The 23,483-nt window shown below is 33.6% G+C and overlaps 1 protein-coding gene and 1 long non-coding RNA gene across 2 annotated transcripts in view; both read right to left on the reverse strand.

Moving 5' to 3' along the window:
- Nucleotides 1–23,483, reverse strand: part of LOC134247054 (probable ATP-dependent RNA helicase DHX37) — a gene marked incomplete at both ends in the record, with an annotated part of 76,783 nt that overhangs the window by 37,894 nt on the left and 15,406 nt on the right. Inside the window, 2 exons of the mRNA XM_062729393.1 lie at nucleotides 11,733–11,889; nucleotides 19,615–19,677. Of these exons, the coding sequence (XP_062585377.1) occupies nucleotides 11,733–11,889; nucleotides 19,615–19,677 (220 nt within the window). The remainder of the gene's footprint in view (nucleotides 1–11,732; nucleotides 11,890–19,614; nucleotides 19,678–23,483) is intronic.
- Nucleotides 6,073–9,888, reverse strand: LOC134247055 (uncharacterized). Its single transcript, XR_009987760.1, has 3 exons — nucleotides 8,774–9,888; nucleotides 8,287–8,372; nucleotides 6,073–8,053 (listed from the first exon to the last, which is right to left on the reverse strand). It is a non-coding gene; the product is annotated as an uncharacterized LOC134247055 (long non-coding RNA).

The following is a 23,483-nucleotide window of genomic DNA, read 5'->3' on the forward strand; positions in this document are numbered from 1 at the left end:
AAGATAGCACTTTTATTAAGTTGGGGTGGGTTCATTAGTTCTGATCAAGCAAGAACCATCATACTCATTATATTGTAGAAGCATTTTATGATACTGATGTATACAGAGTATTTTTTTTTTTATTTCTGAGCATTTTATACAAGTTACCAACCAATCATATTGCAGGGACTCAAAACTGGTGTCAAAAGTTGAAAGAAAATTTTCTGAAGGGTGGACAACACAACTTCAATGTAATCTATGGGGAACAGCTTTGCTGTGCATAAAAAAATTCAGAGTTTAGAATATTTGTTGACAAAAAAAATTAACAACCTATCTAATCCAGAATAAAAACATACAAATCTATTTCGGGGAGGGGTGGAGCTCAGTGAGATCTTCCCACAATTTTCTTCATGTACAAGAAAACCTTTCAGTTACAGGAAGGATTCAGGTTCTAATTTTTTTTTGGGGGGGGGGAGGGGGCATTTTCCGCTACTTTTTCATAAAAAATTTTTTATTGGGGGATGTCCTTTGACCCCTCTTAATAAGCTCCTAATTATTTTCGGATATTACCCTTCATATTAATTAAAACATTTTTATTGATTCTTTACTGTTGGTGATTGAGTACATTCGTGCTATACTTAGTATTGCTGAATACCGAGATTTTTCTTCATGTTAAATACATTTATAATGTTTCCATGGTTACCATTAATTTACATAAATTTTCTAAATAATTTCTTTGAAGAATTTATGGCAAAAGAATGCATTTTGAGTGTGTGTGTAAACTAACGTAGTGACTGTATTCGTGTTTGTTAAGGTTCATTGTTCAAAAGTAGGTGAAATTCTCAATTTATACTGTTTCCATGGCAACCAACACATATAGTAACCAAAATTTAATATTTTCCCCCTTCAGTTTAATCAGTTAAGTTTATTTCCCTACTTACATGTTCTTTTTTAAATAAGTATAGAAATTTCTACTTTACATTGTTCATTTGACACTTAATCAGAGTGAACACAATACGTCCCAATAACGACCTCAATTTTTCAATTTTCCCATGTATGAATTTTTCTAAACTTTTTGTTATATATTCAGATCATACCATAGATTGATAAAAACTAAGTTTTGAAACTGTTGCAATTAGTTCACATTTTGATGGAAAATTTGATAATTTGACTAGACTAGTTGCATTACTATAAGAAATGGGTACCCCAAAGCACAACAGACAGACAACAGACATCTGGTAAAAGCTTTACTTGTCAATGAGCTTTCAGCTCAAGGTGAGCTTAAAAGTAGGTCAAGGTGACCTACTTTTAATTTCTCATGATATGATGTCCTAAGATGCATCAACTTAACAAAATTTGACGATCCTACATGCAGTCTTCATAGTAAGCAAAATACTAATGTTTTTATAAAGTGTAATTTTTGGTCAACTTTGAAGTGACCTTGAGACCATATGCCCCAGGGTGATGCCTTGAACAAGTTTTCCTCTTCAACATATCCTCATCTTTGTATGATTGTATGTAAGTTTGGTGATAATCTGCCTAGTGCTTCTTTTTTTCAGCAAACAGTACTTTTAGTTTCATTTACCTAATCATCCCCCCTTGTTTAAGGCTCACAGCCCTACTTTAGTAAAGATAGGAGCCCTTATCATATGTGTGACAGTACCCAATTATTATCATCTGTAATGCCTACTGTTCTAAAAATGTGATTTTATGACAAAAATACTTGATATCATGATTACTTAACTAAGTTGAACTCTTTCATGATGGAGGTAGGAAACGTCTGTTGGATGGGGGCAAATGTGCTATTGAATACAATGCAAGATCGATCACTGTAGAATTTATAAGGACAGATAAGTAAAAAAAAATCCTGGTGGAATACCTTTATTGCTAAACAATCGCTGAACCAGCCTAACTAATTTTTGAGAGTAGCTAATCCTAAAATGTTACATTTTTTACTAGCCAAGCTATTTTGAAATAAGACCACAACTGTAGGAAAAGTAGCATTTTGAAAGTACATGTATTTAAAAGAATTTCTAGTTTTAGTAACCGTGGCAGCACTATTCATTGAAATAAAAAAAGATACATAAAATTATGTACAAGGGCTGTTCGGAAATTATTGAGACATTTACCTTTACTCCATAAAGGACAGAGATAATTTCATGAAATTCATCAACATTTTATAACAAATGAATAAAACAGTAATGCAAATTTTCTAAATCCTAGCTATGATAATTAATTGGATAACTTTTGGTGAAATTATAAACATGCACATGTCTATCGACCTGGAGCAGCATCACAACATCATTTTAACGTTACATCAGCCGGAGATGGTTTCCCATCCCTTACCAAAATAAAATTATTGCAACAATATTGCCGCTATATTGCGGCAACATTGCAGCAACACATTTTTGTCTCCAGAAACAAGCTTTTTGGGTTAGTGAAATATCACCGCTAGTGGCAACAACTTCTGATGACATTCTGGCAATACTGCAATATAGGCATTTATGAGCATGCTCAGTCATTTACTTCCTGTTTTTAAATAAAATGGAGGGAATTCAAAGGCAAGCATGTTTTGCTTCATTATTGAATGGTATCAAGTTAATTGGAATTGTTAATTGTGTACAATAGGATTAGACATGATGACTAGTAAGACTGAATAATGTGGAATAGCCAGAAAAAAAGAATTTCAGCAGTTTCCATGGCATGGCCTTTTGAAAATTATACGAATGGCTAACTCTGTTTTCATGGTATATATATCAAACTTGGTAAGTCAAAACCATTTTCTTTTTTAGATGAATGATTCTATGGAGATAAAATAAAAAAAATTATATGTATTTCAACTAGTGCTTGTGATGCATGTACATGTATAATATACTTGTATGTCTAATATATATATATGACATACTATTGTTGCAGGAAAAGATGAATGCATTGTATCAGTTAAATGCATGAACATAATTTATGGCATAAATTTGAATACCTGCAAGAAAAGAATGATTCTATATGTTGGAAATTACAAACAAGCTATATATTATACATTATATTGATTATAATAGCTGGCATTGGGGAATATGTGATGAGCAGCAAATTAATTAGCGCTAGCTAAGTTAATTGAAAAATGATGCAGAGTTGCTGGACATTTTCACAGTGGCATATTAATATTTTTTATATACACATTTTTTCGTGTGCCCGGATTGATAGATTGGGGGCACATATTGTTTTGTCCAGTCTGTTTGTAAACTTTAACCTTCCCCATAAGTGATAACTTTTGAACCAATGAGAGAGAGAGAGACTTCATATTTGGTAAGCATAGTACTTCACTTATTAAGTCCTAGCTTTCAAATGACACCAAGGTCAATGACCTTGTGACCTTGACTGTGACCTATATGCTAAAAATAGTTTTTTTTAATTGAATATTCGCCATAATTTAAAAACCATGAGAAATAGAGACTATATATTTAGTATGCATACTCAACTAATTTAGGTCTTTAAAATGACACCAAGGTCTTTGACAAGAACCTTGGCTGTGACCCATATGCTTAAAATAGATTTTTCAAACCTTCGACATAACTTTTGAACCATGAAAGATGGCAACTTTTATTATATTTGGTATGCATTCTCCACTAATTATGCTCAATCAAATGACATCAAGGTCAATGACCTTGTGAACTCTGCTGTGATCTGTATGCTAAAAATAGCCTTTTTAAACCTCCACCATAAATTTTGAACCATAAGAGATAGAGACTTCATATTTAGGATGCATATTCCACTAATTAAGTTCTTTCAAATGACTCCAAGATCAATGTCGAATGACCTTGTGACTTTGACTGTGACCTATATGCTAATAATGGTTTTTCAAACTTTGTTGCCGTTTGTTTCAAAAACACATCTTTTTTCAACAAAATTTTTCTATCTTTTCAAAGAATAGCATAAGCTTAAGTAGATATTTCTTACTGACTCAGTAGCTTACTATGCTATTGATTTTTATATAATTTTTTCTATTAAATACCAATTTATATAGGTAATACTGCAGTGTTGCCCCAATATTGCTGCAGCAAAACCTGAAATAATACATGTACTGCAATTGCTTTGCAGCAACATTGCAGCAACATTGCCGCAACGCCTTTCTGGCAATATTGCAGCAAATCTAATTTACATACGAAAAACGGTATTGCCGCAATATTGCTGCAATGTACTGCCAGAATGTTGCTACAATATTGCAGCAATATTGCCGCAACACTTTTCTGGCAATATTGCCGCAAATCTAATTTACATATGAAAAACGATATTGCCGCAATATTGCTGCAATGTATTGCCAGAATGTTGCTGCAATATTGCGGCAATAATGCCAGAAGATGTTGCCAGAAGGTGAGTATTTTGGTAAGGGATATGCTAAACGATCGCGACGTGTTTACTACTCTTTCTTCTTTGTTATTACATATAACATCATAAGAATCAAACTGTTCTCTTTTCTAAAACTTTTCCTTTAAAAAACATATGCTGTTGCCGCTTGTTTCAAAAACACATCTTTTTTCAACAAAATCTTTTCAAAGAATAGCATAAGCTTAAGTAGATATTTCTTACTGACTCAGTAGCTTACTATGCTATTGATTTTTATATAATTTTTTCTATTAAATACCAATTTATATAGGTAGTACTGCAGTGTTGCCCCAATATTGCTGCAGCAAAACCTGAAATAATACATGTACTGCAATTGCTTTGCAGCAACACTGCAGCAACATTGCCGCAACGCCTTTCTGGCAATATTGCCGCAAATCTAATTTACATACGAAAAACGGTATTGCCGCAATATTGCTGCAATGTACTGCCAGAATGTTGCTACAATATTGCAGCAATATTGCCGCAACACTTTTCTGGCAATATTGCCGCAAATCTAATTTACATATGAAAAACGATATTGCGGCAATATTGCTGCAATGTATTGCCAGAATGTTGCTGCAATATTGCGGCAATAATGCCAGAAGATGTTGCCAGAAGGTGAGTATTTTGGTAAGGGATATGCTAAACGATCGCGAAGTGTTTACTACTCTTTCTTCTTTGTTATTACATATAACATCATAAGAATCAAACTGTTCTCTTTTCTAAAACTTTTCCTTTAAAAAACATATGCTGTTGCTACCTTTGTGTAAAATTTTCATTTGTTGGAAATGATGACTTAGCATCATGCAGATAAAAATCTGTTACCTAATAGTAATTTAAAATTCAATGTAATAAACTTGGATCTACCCATATTTCATTTCTTTACAGATCAATGTTCTCATAAGTAAGTTTTAACTGTTCAAAGGAAATTATTTGCATGTTGATTTACGTTCGGCAAACATGCCTTGAAAATCTATACTTTTGGATTCCTGTAAAAGATGTCAGGATGGAAAACAGTTAAAAATAAGTTATCCACTTTATTCGAAACCGAACTTGTATTCTGCAGTGGAACATCAAATATTATGTATTACATGCCGAATCTGTCAAACATAAACAGTCTTCAAGTAAAACTTTCCTATGAAGTTCTCCTCAAAAATGACAGAAAAAGAGCCAGAAAGAAAATGTTGCTATCACAAATATGATTATCAGAATTGTTTGCTTTTTGTAGATTTAAATTATAAAGTTTCAACTTGCAATTCCATAAGATCTGACATAATGCAACTACGTGTAAAGAATAGGGGTGGGACGATACACATATCATGCGATACGATACGTATCTTGATATATTGGCACGATACGATACGTATCTCGATATTATGAGAAATTATAAAACTATTCAAAAAAATTAGTATTTTATTTCTTTTCTTTTTGTCTTGACATTAATTAAATCAACAAATTATTCTATATCAAGTCATGTTTGCTTTGAAATTAATACTTGAAGTTCATCAATTTAATTGACTAAAACTTTACAAAAACAATAATACATGTACATACTATTATAACCAAATTACTATTCAGAAGTTGTTTACAAATAGTTGTGTGTAGTTTATCAGAGAACACTGACAAAAAATTCAAAAAACATCTATCACATTTACATTTTTATTAATTCATTGCTGAAAGTCTGTAGCCAAGTTGAGATTACAAAAAAAAGTACAAGATGTACCAACCCATACCGAAAAAAGTTATAACTTAGTTATAACTTTTGTAACTAAAAAAAGTTACAAAAAAGTTATAACTAAGTTATCGGAGTTTGGAATGGCATGTTTTAAGTGAGGTATAATTTAGTTATAACTTAGTTACAAAAAAGTTATAACTTTTTCATAACTTTTCACCTTTTATTGAACATAAATACAGCAAGTACATAAAAGTTATAAAAAAGTTATAACTACAAAAAGTTATACTTATTAAAAGTTACACAAAAAGTTATAAAATAGTTACAAAGTTATACTTTAGTTATACCCAAATAAACAGTGGAAAAGTTACAAAAAAGTTATACCACAAAAAAGTTATGAAAAAGTTACAAAAAAGTTATACCCGGAAAAAGTTATACCCAGGAAAAGTTATAACTAAAAAAAGTTATACCTATTATAAAGTTATGAAAAAGTTACAAAAAAGTTATACCCCAAGAAAGTTATGAAAAAGTTATAGAAAAGTTATACCTAAAAAAAGTTATAACTGCAAAAAGTTATAACTATAAAAAATTATACCTATTAATAAAAACTTTCGTAAAAGTTCCAGTGAAATTATACACTGTTAACCTGTTGTGGATTTACTCAGTTATAAGCTTTTAAAAAGCTACTCATTAAAATTTAAAAAAAAAAAAAAAAAAGATTTTTGAAATTTATACAAAAAAGATTATTTAAAACATATTAAAGGCAATAACAATTTTACCTAACAAACACGATAAAGATAGCTTGGTTTATTGTCAAATACAACTAAATGAATGCACATGCAATTGTTTTAAAAATTCAAGTGTACCTTATTTTACATCATGTCATCTACAACAGATTGAAATTTCTCTGGTTGTTTTAAAGAATACATTTTTAACATATAGCAATTAGGGTCTTTGTAAAATTACCTAGCAAACTGCATTCTACTCTTGCTAATTGTATAAACAGACATCACTAATTTTTAAATATTAACACCCTATTTATTTTTGATCTAGCTGTATTTCAAAAAAAAAAAAGAAAGTTTCTATAAACAGCGATTTCAGTCACAGTTTCTAGCTGCATACCACCCTCCTTGCACAGGTATCCTTGCAGGTGTACAGTTGTTTATCTTTATTATTTGAAGATAGGCTGCACTGAAAGTTGGCTGAGTTAGCTGACAGACTTAGCCATCATTTGACAGGCTGCACTGGTAGTAGACCAAGTTAGTTGAAGGACTTGGCCATCGTTTGACAGGCCGCACTGGTAGTAGACCAAGTTAGCTGACAGACTTAGCCATCGTTTGACAGGCCACACTGGTAGTAGGCCAAGTTAGTTGAAGGACTTGGCCATCGTTTGACAGGCCACACTGGTAGTAGGCCAAGTTAGTTGAAGGACTTGGCCATCGTTTGACAGGCCGCACTGGTAGTTGGTCAAGATAGTTGACAGACTTGGCCATCCCTTGACAGGTCGCATCTGTAGTTGGTCAAGTTAGTTGACGGACTTAAACGTCCCTTGACAAGCCGCACTGGTAGAAGGCCAAGTTAGTCAATGGTCTTAACCATCCCTATATTGACAGGCCGTACTGGTAGTAAGCCGAGCTAGTTGACGAACTTGGCCATCTCTTGACATGCGGCACTGGTAGTAGGTTAAGTTAGTTGACGGACTTGACCATCCCTTGAAAAGCCGCTCTGGTAGTAAGCCAATCTAGTTGATGGACTTGGTTGTTCAATGACAGGCCACACTGGTAATAGGCCAAGTTAGTTGAAGGACTTGACAGGCTGCACTGGTAGTCAGCCGAGCTAGTTGATGGACTTGGTCATCCCTTGACAGGCCGCACTGGGTCAGCCGAGCTGGCCGAGGGACTTGGCTGGTGGACTGCGTCCCTCATTTTAGCTGGTCAGACGTCTTGGCTGGTGGGCAGTGTGACTGGTAGTCGGCTAAGTTTTCGTTGAAATATGCTTGCAATTTTAACCTTTTCTTCAATTCTGCAAAAAATTGTAAAGGTTCAAAATATAGATTAAAGATATTTAGATAGTATTTTTCCAGCACTCATTTGCATATCAAATTGAAAACACTCTTCCATATCAATTAATTCAAATTCATTAATTCATCCAAAACATGGAAAATACAAGACTAATTTAAGATCTATACTTACAGGAATCAGTTTTTAAGATTGAAAGATTTATTGAATTTTGAAATGAAAAAAAAATTACTTTACCTTAAACAAGTAATATTGTGAAGAATTTCATGTACTCCAGGGCAGGACAGATTCAGCTCATGGAAACATCATGTACCAATATTCTGCTTTATATAAAAAAAAAAGAAAATTAATGTTAAATTGCTCATTTCATTGCATTAATTAACATTGCAGCTAGATCATGTTATGATCATGCTGATGCGTATAAGGCTTCACAATATTTTAACAGTTCAGGGAATCTATAAACAATTGTGGGAATAAATATGACAAAGAACATATTTGATTAATATACTAAATGCTGAAAAATATTATGCGTTTCAAATACTTTCAATTTGTTTACTTCAGTCTTTGTCATTCGACATACCAATCAAAACAAACAAGAAATCTAAGATTCACACGCCTAGAATTGTGTTCATTCCCAATATTTCTTCTTTTTGGAATGTTATTCCAGAGGTACTAAGTCTACTTTACCAAAATCAATAAAATGTTAGCATAAATATCGCCTTACCAACTGGTTTTATCTCCTTTTTTTCTATCAACACTTTCAACATCCAAACATTCAAATCGTCCATGGAAAAATCCGCGCTCTGTTATTGACCAATCATAGAACTCAAAAACGTCACGTGATCGAAAAAAAATAAATAAATAATTCATTATTAATTTATTTTAAATGCAAATAAACCTAATTGTGTAATTTCAACCTTAAATTAAAAATATAAATACCAGTTGGTGTTAAAATTTTGAATTTATCTTAGTATCAACAAAACGGACATCGGAGGCCGGCGGCCGCCATATTTGCCGCCATTTTGAATTTAATATTTGTTTATTCGTGAAAATAACTATTATAACTGGGTTATTTATTTATGCAAACAATAAAATCTACATGTACTAGTCATCTGCTTAAATCTTAATATAAGTGGCAGTCTTTATTCACAACATCGTAATATCTGTTCAACATGAACATGCACATACTCTATGCTGCTGTTTATCTTTTTAGCCACCCATATTACGACTGATTTTCTGCAGATTTCAAACAACCTGTGTAGAATTGTACCATTCAGAGATTGTGTAATACCCAAGCTGAAATATTTACGATGTGTTGGCCACAAAGGTCACCTAGTACAAACACCTGTCTCACAGTAAACAATAGGGAAATTTACACAGTTTTGCACACGAAGACTTCATGAGATTACATTTCATACTGTTTATATCTCTTGCAGTACATTTATATTTCCCCAGAATTATGAAATATATTCATTCCCAACTTCAGATGTAAGTGCATTATTATAATAATTTACAAGACAAATATTATGTCTCATCAGGGTCTCAATAAATACGTATTTTCTAAGAGAGAGAGAGAGAAGGAGAGAGAGAGAAATTAATTATTCTCAACTTTAGTTGAAACTTACATGACAAATATCAATTTAAATAGACAATAATATTTATTACACACACATGACATGTACTGTGTACACACCCTCAAACACCACAGAGAGAGAGAGAGAGAGAGAGAGAGTTTCTCATTTATAGATGTAATTCACAAGATTTTATTTCACATTCCTTCTGTTGAACTTGACATGGCTGTGGACAGCATATTTACCGGTATTATGAATGAGAAGTTGATCACTGGTAGTTTTAACAATATTATTGTTCAGGAATTGACAAAGTTTTCTGCTGCAGTGTTTGAGAAAAAAAAAACACATTTTGAACACGATCAAAATTCATTCAAATTAACACTTAGTTATATATGTTATTTTTGAAAAAAAAAAGTTGGTGTCAAGTAGTATCCATTAAATAACCCCCAAAACTTGTAAATTTATACTGGTAATGCTTGAAAATGGCTAAGTTCAGAAAAGTTATGTTTTAGTTATACATGAAAATGACAAAGTCCAGAAAAGTTATGTTTTAGTTATACATGAAAATGGCTAAGTCCAAAAAGTTACATTTTAGTTATACATGAAAATGACAAAGTCCAGAAAAGTTATGTTTTAGTTACACATGAAAATGGCTAAGTCCAAAAAGTTACATTTTAGTTATACATGAAAATGACAAAGTCCAAAAAAGTTACATTTTAGTTATAACTTTTTTGTACCTCACAGGCTAGGTATAACTAAGTTATACTTTAGTTATAACTTAGTTATAACTTTTTTCGGTATGGGTACAATTAATAATATCAAATATTCTGGAAACGATATTTTCTGTGTATAGCACGCATTACATACTGAACTTTTCTTGTCCAATCTTTCGACCAATCTTCCAAGGCTGCTTAAAAGTGAAAACATTTTACCCCTAACCAACAACCTATTAGTTCTAAAGTGAGTTTTCAATATCAACATCATCTCTTCGCTCGTACAAGCCGCCATTTTCCAAGGACAGGTACTTTCATTTTCAATTTTTGGATAGGGCGTTCGTGTATCGTTTCGTACCGATATTTGAATGCTTGTATCGAAAACCGTATCTTGGAGGAAAATATCGATATGTATCGGTGTATCAGTATATCGTCCCACCCCTAATAAAGAAGTTAAAAAATTGTAAATACAAGTAAATTGAGGACAGGTATGAGCGTAATTAAATGGTGTTTCTTTCTGCTATTAATATCACATACAATCATTTTAAGATTGTATTGATAGTTTGCACAAAATCTCATAATTAAAATTTATCGCAAGCTCTCATTCTGTTTTTTATAACAGACACGCTTCCATTGTTTACCAGTCGCAGGTAAATGACAAAACATGTCTAAATGGCTTCAATAATCGGGTACCTGTACTTATATGAAAAGAAAGGACAAATTTGATCGAGCGTTTGATATCCTGCATTTAGATAAAATGTTAAGTAAATAAAATACATTAGAAACATGTATATGTATTTATTGTACAACGTGAATGTTTACAATTCAGAAATTCATTATATAATGATGATAATCTAGGTTAAATATCGTACAACTAGTTAAATGACAAATACTGAAAATGAAAAGAAAAATTTTAAAAATAATTAAAATTTCAACGAATATTTGACTAACGTTCGACTAAAGCCTCTGACTATTCAACTTAGCTGTCCGAATAAAATTGACATCCCTAGTTAAAACAGTATACCCCCTCTCCTTCAGAGCATGGGTATAAAGCGTAAACCAGTATACTGTAGATTCCTTATTTTTCGCGAGTACTTATCATCGCGAATTGGCTCTACAACGTCAAATAGCGAGAATAATAATTCGCGAATGGATGGATGATCAAGAGATTTTACATATATTTCAGCACTATAAAAATAAAAGCGAGTAAATTTATTTTGCGGTTGATACTTCTCATGAAATTATGCCACAATTAATTCAACACGTATAATTAGGAATCTACAGTACCCCCCTCTCCTTCGGAGCGGGGGTATAATTATGTTTTGGATGACATTATTAGATCCTCCAACATTACCTCATAAATAGATAATATGATTGATTAAAAAATATTGGAGCATACCAGAATTAGTCAGCTGAGCTCGTAGTTTTCTGATCTCTTTCATGGCCTTATATCTGATACCATGTTTTTCACAAAACTCTAGAGTGGCTCCTTGGTATTCACATGCTCCCACAGCCTTCAGCAATACCATCAAATCTCCAAGTAGGAAAGAGTGATCCTATTTATATAAAAATTTACTCCTTCTATAAAGTACATTGAATTTTTTCCCATATAAGTATATGTAGCACCAATACATGTATCTAGAGATTAGAGATGTAACAATTCAGCAAAACATGGATTTTATTGATCATAAGTTCTCACAATACTCATATCGTATCATCATCTATGTATTGTGATACAGTACAAGTTAATTTTAATAGTCTTATTTAAAAATTCGGAACGACTTTACCGGTCCCCAGAAAACCGCGCTAAAATGTAGTGTCACCGAAGGTGACTTCAGTATATATGAGAATCGCATGAGCAATCAATAGAATTTTTAAGTATGAGATTTTTTGGCCTTTTGACTCCAAAATTGAATTCTACAGTTAAAAGTTTAGTTTAAAACTTCATTTTTAGACAATGTTTTTAACCTCATTCTCTGAAAAAAAAAAAAAATATTGTTTATTCATGGAAAAAATTGACAAAGAAGAATTCTGAACGAAGTGCGTGTGGCGCATGCTAAGTGTCATTTCTTTCAGACTTTAGCCATTCTTCCATGTAAACAAATGAACGAAATGCCTTTGAATCTGAATTATGATCTTGAAAAAATTACAGAAACTGAATTTTTTAACATATCTCAAAGAACGAGTCACTAACCCTAATCCATCGGATGGTATGCAAGAACAAAGAGGTATATACTAAATTTCCCGAGCAGATGCTAAACTAACCCTAATTAGTCAAATAATGTTCGAGGACTAACCCTAATCTCTCGAATGGATGCGAGACTAACCCTAATCAGTCGAATACTAGTGCAAGGACTAACCCTAATCTCTCAGGTGGGTGCAAGACTAACCCTAATCAGTAGAATAGTGTGCAAATTTAAGCTATTTCAGTTGAGTGACATAGTTGTTACGTCATAGTCCAATGAGCGCAAGGATCTTGCGGATCTGGGGACCGGTAAAGTAAAGTCTACCCAAAAATTCTACATGCAAACTAAAAAAATTCAATGTTGCAAAATGATTGAAAACAAAATAGCAATGAAAGAACAAGAGGCCCATGGGCTACATCGCTCACCTGAGAAGCTTTGATCATTCTGTTCTTTACCAGATTTCCCTCTTGTTATACATAATGCATCCCCACCCTACCCCACTGATCATAATTTAGACATTTTGAAATCTACACTACCCCATGATCCTTCCATGGGCACATATGTTTCAGCTTTTTTGGCCCAGTGGTTCCTGAGAAGAAGATTTTCAAAGATTTTTCCTATATATTTCTATGTAAAACTTTGATTCCCTATAATGGCCCTGTCCTTCCCCCGGGGGTCATGATTCCTACAATTTAGTATTTACACTACCCAAGAATGCTTCCACATAAGCTTCACTTTTTCTGGCCCAGTGGTTCTTGAGAAGAAGATTTTCAAAGATTTTTCCTATATATTTCTATATAAAACTTTGATTCCCCATTGTGGCCCCGCCCTTTCCCCGGGGGTCATTATTTGAACAATTTAGAATCTACATTATACTAGGATGCTTCCACATAAGTTTCAGCTTTTCTGGCCCAGTGGTTCTTGAGAAGAAGATTTTCAAAGATTTTTCCTATATATTTCTATGTAAAACTTTGATACCCCATTGTGGCCCCGCCCTTCCCCCGGGGGTCATGATGTGAACAATTTAGAATCTACACTATACCAGGATGCTTCCACATAAGTTTCAGCTTTTCTGGCCCAGTGGTTCTTGAGAAGAAGATTTTCAAAGATTTTTCCTATATATTTCTATATAAAACTTTGCCCCGCCCTTCCCCCGGGGGTCATGATTTGAAGAATTTAGAATCTACATTATACCAGGATGCTTTCACATAAGTTTTCAGCTTTTCTGGCCCAGTGGTTCTTGAGAAGAAGATTTTCAAAGATTTTTCCTATATATTTCTATGTAAAACTTTGATTCCCCATTGTGGCCCCGCCCTTCCCCCGGGGGTCATGATATAAAGAATTTAGAATCTACATTATACCAGGATGCTTTCACATAAGTTTCAGCTTTTCTGGCCCAGTGGTTCTTGAGAAGAAGATTTTCAAAGATTTTTCCTATATATTTCTATGTAAAACTTTGATTCCCCATTGTGGCCCCGCCCTTCCCCCGGGGGTCATGATGTGAACAATTTAGAATCTACACTATACCAGGATGCTTCCACATAAGTTTCAGCTTTTCTGGCCCAGTGGTTCTTGAGAAGAAGATTTTCAAAGATTTTTCCTATATATTTCTATATAAAACTTTGATTCCCCATTGTGGCCCCGCCCTTCCCCCGGGGGTCATGATTTGAAGAATTTAGAATCTACATTATACCAGGATGCTTTCACATAAGTTTCAGCTTTTCTGGCCCAGTGGTTCTTGAGAAGAAGATTTTCAAAGATTTTTCCTATATATTTCTATGTAAAACTTTGATTCCCCATTGTGGCCCCGCCCTTCCCCCGGGGGTCATGATGTGAACAATTTAGAATCTACACTATACCAGGATGCTTCCACATAAGTTTCAGCTTTTCTGGCCCAGTGGTTCTTGAGAAGAAGATTTTCAAAGATTTTTCCTATATATTTCTATATAAAACTTTGATTCCCCATTGTGGCCCCGCCCTTCCCCCGGGGGTCATGATTTGAAGAATTTGAAATCGACACTACTCAAAGATGCTTTCACATAAGTTTCAGCTTTTCTGGCCCAGTGGTTCTTGAGAAGAAGATTTTCAAAGATTTTTCCTATATATTTCTATGTAAAACTTTGATTCCCCATTGTGGCCCCGCCCTTCCCCCGGGGGTCATGATGTGAACAATTTAGAATCTACACTATACCAGGATGCTTCCACATAAGTTTCAGATTTTCTGGCCCAGTGGTTCTTGAGAAGAAGATTTTCAAAGACTTTTCCTATATATTTCTATATAAAACTTTGATTCCCCATTGTGGCCCCGCCCTTCCCCCGGGGGTCATGATTTGAACAATTTAGAATTTACACTATCCCAGGCTGCTTCCACATAAGTTTCAGCTTTACTGTCCCAGTGGTTCTTGAGAAGAAGATTTTTTAATGACCCAGCCCTATTTTTGTCTTTTCTTGATTATCTCCCCTTGCGAGGGGATACGTCCCTTCATTTTAACAATTTAAATTCCCCTTTACCCAAGGATGCTTTGTACCAAGTTTGGTCAAAATTGGCCCAGTGGTTCTTGAGAAGAAGTCGAAAATGTGAAAAGTTTACAGACGGACAGACGGACGGACGACGGACAAAATGTGATCAGAAAAGCTCACTTGAGCCTTCGGCTCAGGTGAGCTAAAAACATCTATGATTCTTAGGCCACTTTTTTTTATGTTGTTTTTCAAGACCGCCGACTTAAAATTTGAGAAATTGAAAAAAAAAATTTTTGATAGGCTATTTTTTGACATTTGAAATTGCCGCTGAAAAATACGAAGCTAAACTTTGGGGAAAAAAATGTGTCACATGCTGCAAAAAATGGTGACGACCATGAAAAAGACGCAAGTCATCAAAACAGTGTTTCCAAAAACTATTTGTCCTACCAGCAAAACTGATAGAAAATCGAAATTTCTGTGATGAAATTCACTGTAGATCTTGTACCACCGGTCCATGTGACCGATTGTTGTGAGGGCTTGTCCTGATTAAATCATTAATTAATTATTCTCTGATCTAATGTGATGTCTTCAATAAATGAAAATTTTTAATACAGTATGCTTCTATTCTTCGTAAATATCCACAATCTTATCTATTTTGCAATTCTACTTGACTTGTTTACTTCTAAAAATGTTCGTTTTTTTTCCTAATCCGAATTTCCTCCATTCTTTTGTTAATGGTAAACACATGCAGTATATAGGTCAGGAAGTGCAATACCCACTGAGAACGTGAAAATGATTTACCGGTGAATTTATTTTTATTTTGAATTTCTATCATAACTACTATTTATATATGATTCAATTTTACAAGTGAGGATTAAACTTTTTAAATTGATTTTAATTACCACAGGTGTAGTTGCAATCACCTAAATTTTATTCATCTTAAGTTAAATTAATTGCATTACGTAAATATTTTTTCACATTAACAGTGAACCATTCCAAGTTAAATTAGATCATGATGATAACGATAAATTGCAACATCAAATCAAAAATTAAAATTACTACTAAACTTAGGAGAACATACATCTTTTGTTTAAAATATGTCATTATGTTAAACTAAAGTAGAATGGCATACAAAAAGCATGTAGAGGATTTTGAAATATTTAATACTAGTGTACTCTAAAAAAAACACTATCATATTAATCTGTTTAGTATGACCACTTTTCAACTGCATGTCTTTTTTTTTCTTTTTTCTTTTTTTTCGACCGACTGACCTTATTTTTTCAAAAAAAGTCTTGAAAAACAACTAATAAAAAAAAAATGGCCTTAGACTAATAATATAAGTTCACTTTAAATAAGTTTAGTAGGGATCTTAAAATATTCTTTACATGTTTTCTATAACTGTAGAGGTTAGCATGCAAGAATATGTAGGAACTCGTGCTTTTATGGGCCCAAGTAAAATGTGAAACAAGAGGTCCATGGGCCACATCGCTCACCTGAGCTAGGAAATAATCAGTTTATTATTAACAAGTTTAAACCCAAAAGAGGTCCCAATCAATCCTTAAAGGGGAGAGGGTATGATTTGAACAAACTTGAATCTACATTAACTAAGGATACTTGCATATTTCTTTGACTACCTGTGGCTTAATTGCCCTTTAATTTGAACTTATGTTGTGGTCCCGCCCTACCCCAATGGGTTATGTTTTGAACAAACTTGAATCTGAGGATGCTTCCATATAAATATGACCAATCGTGACTTTGCTGTTCTTGAGAAGAAGAATTTTAAAGAATTTTCCTATATAATTCTATGTAAAACTTTGCTATTGTGACCCCACCTATCCCGGGGTCATGATTTGAACAAACTTGAATCTAAACAATCTGTGGATGCTTCCATATAAATATGACTTAACATGGCTTTGCTATTCTCGAGAAGAATATTTTTAAAGAATTTTTCTATATATATTTCCATATAAAACTTTTTTCAGCCATTGTCAAACCCCCCCCCCCCTAGCCCCGGGGATCATGATTTGAATAAACTTAAATCTACACTACCTGATGGTGCTTCCATATAAATATGATCAATCATGCATTTGCTATTCTTGAAAAGAAAATTTTTAAAGAATTTTCCTATATATTTCTATGTAAAACTTTGATCAGCCATTGTAGCCCCGCCATAGCCCCGGGGGTCATGATTTGTAAAAACTTGAATCTACACTACCTGAGGATGTTTCCCTAAAAGTTTCATCTTTCCTGGCACAGTGATTCTTGAGAAGCCACCAAATTTTCACTATTTCTGAATTATATCCCCTTGAATAAAGGCATGTCCCTTTATTTGAACAAACTTGAATCCCATTCACCCAAAGGTGCTTTGTGGCATGTTTGGTTGAAATTGGCCCCATGGTTCTGGAGAAGAAGTTAAAAATGTGAAAAGTTTACAGACAGACTGACGGACTCCAGACAAAATACGATCAGAAAAGCTTACTTAAGCATTCAGCTCAGGTGAACTAAAAATAAAGAATCAAATAATACAAATTTTTTCATCTCCAGTTATTTAAGAAACAAGAGGCCCAGGGGTCACAGCGCTCACCTGAGCACATCGGCTAGGAAAAAGCACATATCAGATCAGAACTAAAGTTTACTGAGGTTGGAGGGGGCTTGAATTTTAACCCCCCTGGGGATCATGATTTGAACGAACTAGAATCTACATTACCTGAGGATGATTCCATATCAATATTACTAATCATGGCTTTGAAAAACTTGAAAAGAAGATTTTAAAAGGTTTCCCTATATATTCCTATGTAAAACTTTGGTCGGCCATTTTGGCCCCACCCTACCGCCGGGGGTCATAATTTGAACAAAGTTGAATCTACACTACCTGAGGATGATTCCACATGAGTTTCATCTTTCCTGGCCCAGTGGTTCTTGAGAAGAAGATTTTTTAAAAATGCCATTAATTTTTAACAAATTTATGATTATCTCCCCTTGGAATAGGGCGTGGCCCTTCATTTGACCAAACTTAAATCCCCTTTACCCAAGGATACTTTGTAGCAAGTTTGGTTGATATTGGTCCAGTGGTTCTTGAGGAGAAGATGAAAATGTGAAAAGTTTACGACGACAACAATGACGACAACGACAACGACAAACGACGGACAAATTTTGATCAGAAAAGCTCACTTGAGCCTTCGGCTCAGGTGATCTAATAAATAACAAGTTTATAAACTTCAATGGGAATTGAAGTGCGTCGGTCACGTGATCAAATCCTGTGAAGTCCGAAGGCCTTCTCAGAAGATTTGATCACGTACCGACCCAATTTCAATTCCCATTGAAGTTTATAAACTTGTTATTTATAACTTATCTCGTATATACATTTGAGACAGACAATTGAATATTTTCGAATTTAAATTATTGCACTAACCGTCCGTCGTAGATTTTGAAAAATGACGCAAGGAGTAAATCGGCTTGCATGGCGGTTACACTTCGAATTCATTAGGCTAAGGAATCTATTTCGAAGGGAATATTTTGTGAATGGCTACTTGTGATCAGTAATAGTGTACAGATTGTTGTCTGGGAATATTTTATAAGTGAAAAATGATAATCGATGCTGAAATGACACAAGAAACACGTCCGAAGTTTGATGATAAAAAGTTGAAGGAATTTCGGTCGCTGGAAAGGGATGGATGGATCCGATGAATTGAGACACTTGTCCGCGCAAGTTAATTTGCAATTTGATCAAAAATATTCCACGGTTTCAGTAACTAAAGGCATACTTATCGTAAAACACTGGTAAACACGGAGACACTTGCGACAGCTTTACATTAAACTACGAAAACGCCGAGGTGTTTTGCAGCTGTTCATGGCATGATTGCAAAGATAATTTCCAACAGATTTACACATTTATCGTGAGTAAAATTTAAAGATAAAATAAAAGTTTATCATGAAAATTTAACCAAAGGTCTATCCAAAAGATAAGGATGAACGTTAGAGACTGTGCAGCTGACAAAAGTGAAGAAAATGTAAACAAACGCTAGGCTCCTAGTTTCCTCTACGTACACAGGTTGAATCGATAGCCCAAAAACTGTATGAAATACTTGTTTACATTTAAAATAAAATAATTATCATTTTACTTGCTTATTTTATTCATTTTTATACATGAAAAGCAAGTAGAGCAGGTCATTTTATAATTTATGTACCGTAGATAGTATTGCGCCGTGTGATTAGGTCACGTATTGACCTCTGACCTCTGACAAACTTCATACAGAATTGAAGATATTTTCTCTCTGTATGTCTATATAATGGAGAGATACCACAAATGTATATATTAATTAATATCAAACCATCTTGCGCAAAAATACCTCTTTGACTTACTGTGACTCTTTCCCATAAAAATCCGGAACTTTCATTTTACCCTACCCCAGGGGATAATGAACAACTTGAATCTACTCTGAGAATGTTTCCATATATGAGAGTCGTTCAATAAATAATTCAAATGTCATCTAATGAAATTAAAATAAGAAAAGAACATAATACATCTTAAACCACTATCAAAGGATACTTTGTGGCAAGTTTGGTTGAAATTACCCATTTTTCTAGACAAGAAGCTAAAACTGCATCAAAAAACACTCAATCCTCCATACTTACTGAACCAGCCCATATCCTTTTCATTTGTGTCATATACTTCAGTTTCTCTTGAAATTCAACATTCTGAAATTAAATAAAAGAATCTTATTACTCAAACTCCACAACTGATTCTAATTATTAAGATTATTTTTATTATCTTCTGTCTTCAGCAGAAGATCTTTCTATTATTCTTAGATTTCTTTCTCACTTTTATTATTATTAGGGTCTAGCTTCCATCTTCAACAGAAGACCCGTCTATAATTGTATCTCAGTAATGGTTCACTGGATTTTTATGAAACTTTCATCATTTTTTTATGATTTTACTTCCTGTTGCAAAATGGCATACAAGAGCAGTTAAGAAATATTGAGACACATGGAGTATATTTTTCTTTCTAATGAATGTCTTCCCATGAAAATTTGCATATACATTCAAAACATCAAGAATTAATGAAAGCACAAGAAATATTTTACAAATATCAAATTTCTTCTCTCCAGTGGTATATATTTTTATTATATATGTGTCAAAGGTAGGGGTACATGGCAATAATACCAAGCATTAATTCTTACTTTCTCTAGTATGTGGGATTAATTTAAATTTTTTTTTAGATTTAAAGCTGAAATAAACTCTTAAATAGGCCTTATTTTTCATCTTTGTACAACTTGCTACATCCCAGTATGCCCTTTTTCTCCTATATTTCTTAAATATTCTCTCATAATTATTTGAAATTCATTCGCTACACCTGTACTTGCTATATAAAACCTGGAGCATTTATTACACTTCAGTGACTTTCTAGCCTGGTTTTCGACATGTACAGGTCTCCGATAGCACAGTTTTTAAACATACCATATACTGACCAAATACATATTTAACAAGATGTGTTTGTGAAACACTATGCGCCAGGCAGCAACAATGTTCAAAAAAGCAATTTTTAGCATACAAGTCACAGTCAAGGTCACACGATCATTGCCCTTAGTGTCATTTGAAAGCACTTAATTAGTGGAGTATGCAAACCAAATATGAAGTCCCTATCTACTATGGTTCAAAAGTTATGACAAAAGTTCAAAAAAGCTATTTTTAACATATAGGTTACAGTCAAGGCCACAAGATCATTGACCTTGTTGGCATTTAAAAGCACATAATTAGTAGAGTATGGATACAAAATATGAAGTCTCTATCTCCTATGGTTAAAAAATAATGAGGAAAGTTCGAAAAAGCTATTTTCAGCATATAGGTCACAGTCAAGGTCACAAGGTCATTGAAATTGGCATCATTAGAAAGAGCATAATAATCGGAGTAAACATACCAGATATGAGGACTCTATCACCTATGGTTCAAAAGTAATGGAAAAGATCAAAAACCCATTTTTAGCATAAAGGTCACAGTATTACTGTAAAGGTCACAAGGTCAATGACCTTAGTGTCAGTTGAAAGTAGAGTTATGCATATCAAATCTGAAGACTCTATCATTAACGTTTAAAAAGTTATGGCAAGTCAAAAGTATCTTGTGATGAACCTCTAGCATGCTGGAAATATAGCGTAATATGTCTATAGTTGGTTTGAAACAATTCGTACATAGATGAAAATAATGAGTTTTTAAGCATTTGTGTCGATCAGCTTAAATCGAATAAACGTGAAAAATGGTGATTTTCCTATCAAATGAATTTCTTTGCTCTCAGCGACACCTTTTTCTTCCTGAAATACATGTCTCAAATTTAATCTATGCTAGTAACAATCAATTCCATTCAAATAGAGATGCTTATTCAATCTTACTTATTAGTTCACCATATTTTGTCAAACTGAATGCGAAAATTTTTAAAGAGCAAGAGCCATCTTATGCATAAATTGGCCCTGTACTTGCATCTAATAATTAACTACCACCTTCTCTCCCATTTTATATGTCATAATAAAGTAGACACTTGGTGCTTTCATTTTCTATAATAAAATTTCGTTTTGAGAATTCAGATATTGGAAAACAGGTTTGTGAAATTGCAAGGTTCTTGAAATTTGCAGAAAACATGCATATTTGACTACCTTCAGCAAAGAATTAAAATATGAGCACAGCCCACAATCCAAAAAATAAAACATGTTTTTTGACCTTAAGGACAGATGATATAAACAAATTTTTTCTTTGAAAAAGGTTTAAAATCATGTCACAAGTTTAGAAATGTGGATGGTTCTTAGAATTTTTTCTCCTAAGAACTGGAATATGAAAAAGACTTGGAAAATATTAGTAATATTTCAATGAAAAAACAAATATAGACAAATCACATTCAGTAAAGGTTTACAGGTGAAAACAATTTTCAGAACATGTTATCTTGGCGCTAAAATTGTAATATAAACCTTAGAAAAATATACCAAGCCAGGTGAATTTTAAGAGGAAAATCAAAATGACAAAAAATTAGCAATATCACATAGGCTGATTTTTACCATTTAGCTTTTCCTAATAAAATTCACCTGGCTTGGTATATTTTTCTGTCTTTCATGCCAAAGGTTACGAATTCGAGTCCTGCTGGAGGAACAAAGTTTATAATTATTTTTTTTTTTATTGGGCATTTTTCTTCTAATTTTTTTTACTTAAATGATATGAAAACACTTGAAAAAGGGGAAATGTCTCCAATTGTTCCTTAATTTACTGGGGTTTTATTAGGTCTTTCCACCTTTCTGTGCTCCTTCATGTCCCTACCTCTGACATTTTAAAGGTCCATGTTTGCTTTAATCTTGTATTGTCTGAATGGACTTACATGAGCTTAAATACTGTTCAATATCTCCATATTTCTTTCATGTGAATGCTACTCAGTTTGGCCTTTTATTTTTTCAAAAGATAGTATTTAAATAACAATAGGCCCATGGGCCACATCGCTCCACTAAGCAAGGAATCAGTTTATTATTGAAAAGTTCAAACCCAAAAGTGGTCCCAATCAATCCTTAAATGGGAGTGGGTATGATTTGAACAAACTTAAATCTACACAAACTAAGGATGCTTGTATATTTCTTTGACTACCTGTGGCTTTATTGCCCTTTACATTTGAAATTACAATGTGATCTTGCTCTACATCCAGGGGTATGTCCGTGAACAAACTTGAACAAACTTGATTCTACACTACATGAGAATGCTTCCAAATAAATATAACTATAAAACATAGTTTTGCTATTCTTGAGAAGAAGATTTTGAAAGAATTTTTCTATATATTTCTATGTAAAACTTTGATCGGCCATTGTGGCCCTGCCCTACCCCCGTGGGTCATGATTTGAACAAACTTGAATTTACACTACCTGAGGATGCTTACATATAAATATGAATTGACTAATCATAGCTTTGCTATTCTTGAGAAGATTTTAAAAGATTTTCTTATACATTTCTATGTAAAACTTTGATTAGCCATTGTGGCCTAGCCTTAGCCCCGGGGGTCATGGTTTTAATAAACTTGAATCTGCACTACCTGAGGATGTTTCCATAAAAATATGACTAATCATGGCTTTGCTATTCCTGAGAAGAAGATTTTTAAAGAATTTTTCTATATATTTCTATGTAAAACTTTGACTGGCCATTGTTGCTCCGCCATACCCCCAGGAGTCATGATTTGAACAAACTTGAATCTACACTACCTGAGGATGTTTCCCTATGAGCTTTATCTTTCCTGGCACAGATGTTCTTGAGAAGAAGATTTTTAAAACAAATTTTCACTATTTCTGACCTATATCCCCTTGAATAAAGGCGTGGCCCTTCATTTAAATAAACTTGAATCCCTTTCACCCAAGAATGCTTTGTGGCAAGTTTGGTTGAATTTGGCCTAGTGGTTCTGGAGAAGGAGTCGAAAATGTGAAAGTTTATAGACAGATGGACAAACTGACGGATGAATGAACGATGGGCAAATTGTGATCAGAAAAGC

This window comes from Saccostrea cucullata, unplaced genomic scaffold (genome assembly GCF_032062105.1).
Source record: "Saccostrea cucullata isolate Sc308-1 unplaced genomic scaffold, CSIRO_AGI_Scuc_v1 ctg3433, whole genome shotgun sequence".
Lineage (NCBI taxonomy): Eukaryota > Metazoa > Mollusca > Bivalvia > Ostreida > Ostreidae > Saccostrea > Saccostrea cuccullata.